Consider the following 7692-nt stretch of genomic DNA (forward strand, 5'->3'; position numbering starts at 1 on the left):
ATGATGCCAAAAAACTACCAGCACATTGTTTCCATGGTATTTGCTGTTCATGAGATCAACAAGGATACGAAGCTCTTATCCAACATCACACTAGGAATGGAGGTTTATGAAAACAATTTCAGTGTAAGGTTTGCCAGTAAGAACCTTCTTGATCACCTCTTTCTGAAAGAGGGGAATCCCCTCAACTATAACTGTGTCAGAAGGACCAAGAGGAAGCTCTTGGCTATTATTGGTGGCCTCACATCTTCCAACTCCATCCACATGGCCCATGTCTTGAATGCCTATAAGATTCCACAGGTAGGAGGATTTTTCAGATATCATCTTGTCGATTTTGAGAAATGATCAGTCACGTCCTGACCCCCTTCATAATTTTGTAAGGTTAAAGTATATTACTCAGCAAATTGAATTGCATCTCCTTTCTTATCATGCACGTTTGGTTTTAATATTTTATTTTTCGAACAAAAATCAAACAAACCTTAGAATAAGCCCTGACAATTATATAAAAGAGAAGATATGCAATCAGATGACTTGCACATATTTTGGATTTCCAGCCCCATAATCCTTAGTAGGATAGCCAAAGGCAAGAAACTGTGTGCCAGGTCAATATCTCAAGCCTACCCCATTGCATGGAAGGAATTAGGAAGAACACAGTAGGAGAAAATCAAATATTGGAGAAATGGTAAATTAATTGTGATCAGAAATAATGAGGACCAGGCCTTTTAAAAATATTCAGGAAAAATATATTGGATCAAGATGGATGTTGAGGGCAAGTTAAGAGTATTTTATTTGCACAGAAACAATAAAGACCGCACCGGGCATCCTGGTTCTTTGGAGTGGGCATTCGTTATATAAGGTGACATACTGTATGTGGAGTTACATGACCATATCTCTAACTTTATTATTTTGCCCCCCAAAGAACATTTTTCACTTGATCTCCACCTAATCTGAAATGGGCCATATTAGATGTAATTCTAAAACTGCCCACTTCCAGGGATCAGGAATGATGGCAACTGAAGTCCTCATTTCCAAGTTCTGACTGGGAGCATTAATTCTCAGACATTCATAAAGCTTGATAAAAGTATAGAATTGTACAAAGGTAATAATTAGCCAAACGATTTCCCCCTTAGCTTCTCCTTCCAATGCTTTTCATGTTGGAGATAACTACACTAAAAGGAAGGTAATTACATATGCAGATATGGTCCACTATGTTTTTACAAGCTTTATTTAGTGAAGGCTGGAATGACCATGGTTGATTTATTTTAATGGTATGTGGGAAAGACCTTGGGAGAAGGGGCAAACTCAGGAAACATTAGATAAAACATAGCACAGCCCGCAGCTGCATATTCGGTGGGGCAATAGGCTCAGGAGGGACTGTCCCTAGTTTCTCGGACTGTAAAGGAGATGATGTGGGAATTGAACTTTCAGACTTGTAAGATTCTGGTAATGTATCTTTACAATAAAGTAGAATTGGCTTATCTGGTCATGTTTCCTATCTGGCCTACCTGGTATGGCTGACACGGATTTATAAATAGCCAGAAGGATAAGATCAGATCTTAAGAAGGAAGGAGGGACATTAAGAAAAACAAAAACAAAATTTGAAACATTAATGCAAAATCAATATCACCTACTAGGCCATATACTTAAACATTACTTAGACATGACACAGAGACAGAACAAGAAATATCATAAAATGGATGCAAAATTTCAAAGGAATAGTTACAACACAACAACGGGAAGAATTATTGACTAAATCTGTAAGATTTGCACCAAGTTACAATCTAAAGGAAAATTACTCTGATATGTTTTATAGGTTGTATACTACTTCATCTGCAATATCTAAGATTGATAAATCATATAGCAATAAATGTTGTAAATGTTAGAAGAACATTAATTTGATCTCTGTTGCCCTTTTAAAAAAATGCAAACATACTGAAAAGAAATACATAGTACAATGCAGAAAATTGTGGAATTTAAATTCAAAATGAAACTATAACTTTTTTATTAGGAAGCATCTCAGAAAAATCATGAGATATCAAAATTTAATGAAATATATGCTTACAGCAGCAAAATTAAATTATGCTCCACATTGGAAGAAAGACAATTCTGACAATATCTGAGTGGAAACTCAGACTTGGAGAATACACAGCAAAGGCAAAACTAAAAGTAAACTACACAATAGAAGTTTATGTAAATTTAAGCAAGAAAGTTTCCCATACATACAGATTGGTTTTTAAGGAGGTCTAAATCCTTGTAAATATTTCAAACTAGCAGATGCATAGAAGGAGGAATGTCCGAAACTCAAAAGCTTCTTTTTTTTCTTTTTCTCCTCTTAATTTTTGGTTCCCTTTTTTGTTTTTCTTTTTTCTTTTTTAGTATTTCAAATTTGCTAAACTTTCTTCGTTTTATTCACTTATTTTCCTTTATCAACCTGTATAAAAACACATGTATCCATACTCATATTTATATAGATATAAAAACATATTTATGAGTATAGGTATGTATACACCAAGTAATAACATGACGGCAACTTTAATATCAAGTAATTTAGCTTAAGAAAGAACCCCTTATCATAAAACAAATACCTTGATGTGTCCTATTTCTCTATTTTCTCATTCATTTCCAGTGTTTATTTTTGAAGAAAAACTAAAATAATCATAATGCTTGTAACATTAATCTCTCAAACTATAACTACTGTTGATAGAATATCCACTTCTCTATATGCAATATTCTAAGGCATGTAAAGAACAGGATATTAAGAATCTATTATACAAATATCAGTGTACTAAAATTATATATACTACAGCAAAACTGAAAAGATGGAGCAACAGATGGTCTACTTATGTGGTTTGAATAATAATATGTTAAAGGATTGGGCTAGTTCTATATTAATATTTTATGGATACATCTTTATTCAAATGCCACTCATGTCATTACTATTTTGTATATTCTTTTTTACTATATTACCAATGTTATATTTTTCGATGTATTTTATCATACCTTCTAGTTATTGTACTTTAGCAAAAAAATGTTTAAATGTCAAAAAATCATAATCTCAAAGTAGCATCCAATACTCAAAAAGAGAATGGAAAATCTTTATGTTCTTCTGGACAAAATGATGCACTTCTCAGCTAAATTTTCAATCCTTCTTTCTTCCAAATAGCTCGGATATAGCTTCTTTGACCTAGTCCTGAGTGACAAAACTCGCTTCCCTTCCTTCTTCAGCATGGTTCCCAATGAGAATTTGCAATATGAGGGGATTGTCCATTTACTGAAGCATTTTGGATGGAACTGGATTGGCCTTTTGGTATCAGAGGATGGGAGCGGGGAAAACTTTCTTCAAAACCTCCAACCCAAGCTCTCGCAGAATGATATTTGCATTTCTTTTCTGCAGTTGATCCCAGAAATGAGTAATTTGACATTATATGCAGGCTCCTTTGTTGAAAAGTTAATGAAGATAATAAATGTGATCTCCCTGAAAAAAACCAAAGTCTTCCTTGTTTCTGGGGATGTCCAATCTATGGAGGGTTTACAGTGGACTCTCAGTTCCCGTGAATTTACTTCAATGCTTCCAACTGATCACAGGGTGTGGATCATAACATCTCAGTGGGATTTCACTGTTATCTTATTGCGAGGGAATCGATTCCCAGCACAAACCTTCAATGGTTCCTTATTCTTCTCACTCCACGCAGACACGGTGCCAAGATTTCAGGAGTTTCTTAACAGCATGACCCATCTTTTAAATCCCATTCCTTTCATCAATTCATTCTGGGAATTTATATTTCGCTGTTCAATCCCCCCATATCGTAAAGCAGCAAAACGCTGCACAGGAAAGGAAGAACTGGGGAGTCTCCCTGGCTCCATGTTTGAAATGGCCATGTCTGGAGAGAGCTACAATATCTACAATGGGGTTTATTCTGTGGCACATGCTTTGCACACAATGCAGTCAACCGCAGCAAATCCAGCTTCTCGGAGGAACTGGCATGGAGCAAATCTTGGGGATGTTCAGCCATGGCAGGTATGTTATCGCTCCTCTGAGATATATCTCTGTAAGGCCTGAAGGAGATGGGGTGGGGATAAGAATAAACCCAATTCTTATGCATTAATATGCAAATGGAGATGAGAGACCACCAGGAAATGCCACCAGTGTTTGATTAGATGAGGAATTTGCAAAGCAGCTTGGCTTAAGGTTATAAGAGAATGCTTCTCTAAAATCACCATGATATCTCCATTATAGTATAGTCAACAGAAAATTACTATATAGGAAATTAGGAACCTAGATGCAAATGAAGTTCTGCAATTTTGTGATTCAGAAGCAAGAAATATATAAAGAGCAATTCTCAAAGCCCCCTGTTATTCTTTTTTCTTTCCCCCTTGTATGTAATGGAGTGATTGCCCCCTTCCACCTTTTCTTGATAATTCTTTGTTTGTTTGTTTTTTGCAAAAGTTGGAGTATGTCTTATTTAGTTTTCCACTGATTATATCAGAACTGTATCTCCTAGTGAGATTGTTAACTTTTTGCTTAAAAATTCCAGGGAAGGGTAAGTAAAATGTTGGCTTTGATTTTATCGAAATTGGAATTGCTCTATGCTATCTGGGTTCGAGAGAAGCCTGAACCAAAGCAGAACAGACTTCTGTTATAACTACAAAAACTCAGCCATGAACAAAGCCATCATTCTGGGGGATATTAGGATAATTTGAAAAATTGTTTTGTTTACATGGAGCGAGGTGGCCTTTGTTTCTCTATCTTCCTTGAAACACTGATCTGATACCTGGAAGAAACATTTAGGCAAAGAGAGATGAGGAAGTCTGTCTTTAATGGTGGATAATTTGTGCAATGAGACCATAATTGGTTGACCAACTTTCAGGACATTGAATGGATGATGAGATCACAGAGACCGCATCTGTCAGGCAATGATGGAACAGCTAAGGGGTTGAGGGAAGGAAAATGAAATGATATAGCACAGGGTATTTTTCGAACATAGTATTCCTTGCTACTTTTTCTCCAGGAACAGGAATATTTTCCCATCTCCTGCTAATGTAATTTAACTTTTACAAAACTTTACTTTTCCCTTCTCCTGAATCCAGCTTCATTACTTTCTGAGAAATACCTCTTTTAATAACAGTGCCGGAGATGAAATCTTTTTTGATGAGAAGGGGAACTTTGACCCTGGATATGACATCTTCAACATGGTCACTTTCCCCAATCAGTCCTTCCGGAGAGTCCGGATTGGAAGCATTTACTCCAAAGCCGCCAATGGGAAAAAGTTCACCATCAGTGGAAGTGCCATTGTATGGAATCACAAATTTCATCAGGTAGGACATTTGGGGTACCTTAATTAGTTAGGCTATAATTTTCTGGGGAAAAGATATTCATCTTTGATGACCTGAAAATTCACAAGATGATGGCCTAAAATGTAATGTTTTTGTTGGATATTTGGATATTTGGATTTGTCTTTATGAAATTAAGTGAAAGAGTATCTCCCTCCATTTCTGCCCTAGAGAGCAGGTTAAATGTAGGATCTATTGTTTTCTTGTAGGTTTGAAACTTTATATTGGTTTTATTTTTCTGTAGATTGGGTAGAAGAGACCACTCACCAGAGCCTACCACATCATTTACTCTGTACTCTTATGACTACATGACAAGAAATTATGATAGACATAGTTTGAGGATAACTCAGCAGACATCCCAAAATACAGGATGGTTGCTGCAAAGTTGGAACACTCTCAAACAATTATGTTCTTGGGACACATGATCTCCGAACATTTTGCACATATCTTGAATTTAGTACAATCACTCCTCTTTTAATATGCCTGTATGCAAATAAAGTGGAGCATTTCATGAGGTTTGCCAACCATTCTGATTCTTATTTCTAGGTACCTCCTCATGCCAGATGTGTTGAGAGTTGCCACCAAGGGTACAGCAAAGTGGTTCAGGAGGGGAGACCACCTTGTTGCTACAAATGCATCAAATGCCCTGATGGAAGAATTTCAGTCCAAATTGGCAAGTGAAAAATTGAATTCTACAGTAGGAACTTCCAGGGTCTGAAATCTTATCTTTCTTCATTCTTTATTAGTTTGGTATACTACCTAGCAGAATAGCATTATTCAAATCCACTTCAGAATGAGACTGGGGTTAAGCTGCAGTAGGTTTTTAAAAACAAAACAAAACAAATCTAAATAAATGCAGTCTGAATATAAAGATCTTCTTCACTATATTGAGAGAATCTAGTTCCTTTCAGGAAAAAGAAAATGGAAAATAGTCTGCTAATATTATGGACATTCAACTGAAGACTTTTGCATAATATAAAAATTTTTGCCAAAGATTAAAAAAGTTTTATTCTGGAGGCACAATGGGATATGTGAATGGTGTCACCAGGACTGATGTCTCTAAATTAGCTTTTGCAATGACAAGGCCTTGTTCCTTTACTTCAGATGCAGACCAGTGTGAGAGATGCCCAGAAGATCATTATTCCAATGCAGAAAAAGACCAGTGTCTTCCCAAAAGTTTCAACTATTTAACCTTTGGTGAACCCTTGGGAGTCATTCTGACTTCCTTGGTTCTTTTCTTTTCTGCAACCCTCCTTTTAGTGGCAGTGACCTTCATTCTGCACTGGGACACCCCCATTGTCAAAGCCAACAACAGGAACATCACATGCATCCTTCTTTCTTCTCTCCTCCTTTGCTTTCTCTGCTCCCTGCTGTTTTTTGGTTGGCCTGGAGAAATCACTTGCGTTCTCAGGCAAACAATATTTGGCACCATTTTCTCCATCTCAGTTTCCTGTGTCTTGGCCAAAACCATCACCGTAGTTCTGGCTTTCCTCGCCACCAAACCAGGAAATCGGATGAGGAAGTGGCTAGGGAAAAGACTGGCAGGATCCGTCATTGTCCTTTGCTCCCTCATTCAAGCTCTTATCTGCGTAGTATGGTTGGTCACATCTCCTCCTTTCCCAGAGTTGGACATGCACTCCCAGACTGATAAGATCATTATGCAATGTAATGAAGGCTCAGATCTCATGTTTTATATTGTCCTTGGCTACTTGGGGCTGCTGGCCAGCATCAGTTTCACTGTGGCTTTCTTTGCTAGGAAGCTGCCTGATACATTCAATGAAGCCAAGTTGATCACCTTCAGCATGCTTGTGTTTTGCAGCATTTGGGTGTCCTTCATCCCAGCCTACCTGAGCACCAAGGGAAAATACATGGTGGCTGTGGAGATCTTCTCCATTTTGGCTTCTACTGCAGGTTTACTGGACTGCATCTTTTTCCCCAAATGCTACATTATGCTGTGGAGCCCACATCTAAACACAAAAGAACATTTGACCAGGAGGATAGCTTAATGGTTAAATCCAACATTCTATTAGTAAGCCTTTCACCTGGTGACCAACAGATCCTTAGGGGACAGTCCAAAAATTCTAGATTGCAGCCATGACCAAGCAACTGAAATCCTTCTTTTTTCTTGTGTATGTATTATCCATGGAGTAGAGAAGCAGGGCTTTCATAGATCAATAGGAATTGTCTGCTCGATGTTTTTTAAAGCATACACATGCACACCCACACTACTGCTGGTGATTAAATGTTATGAAAAGGAGTCCATTCTTCCCTTACTAATGTTGAAATAAATATTCTATTACATGTATGCCTCTATGATTTTATTGATATATAACTCTTAGTGATATTACTTCATAGTTTTTAGGA

The 7692-nt window shown here is 37.1% G+C and overlaps 1 protein-coding gene across 1 annotated transcript; it reads left to right on the forward strand.

Moving 5' to 3' along the window:
• LOC112542156 (vomeronasal type-2 receptor 26-like) lies at positions 1-7334 on the forward strand. The gene is made up of 5 exons (XM_088142373.1): positions 1-297; positions 3161-4015; positions 5086-5313; positions 5875-6001; positions 6433-7334. Exons 1-5 carry the CDS (start codon positions 1-3, stop codon positions 7332-7334), a joined length of 2409 nt encoding a protein of 802 aa, XP_087998499.1.
• The last annotated feature ends 358 nt before the right edge of the window (positions 7335-7692 follow it).

The sequence above is a fragment of the Python bivittatus genome, unplaced genomic scaffold (genome assembly GCF_059951505.1).
Source record: "Python bivittatus isolate LINGU-HERP-01145 unplaced genomic scaffold, Pbiv_v1 ctg000440_np1212, whole genome shotgun sequence".
NCBI classification, from domain to species: domain Eukaryota; kingdom Metazoa; phylum Chordata; class Lepidosauria; order Squamata; family Pythonidae; genus Python; species Python bivittatus.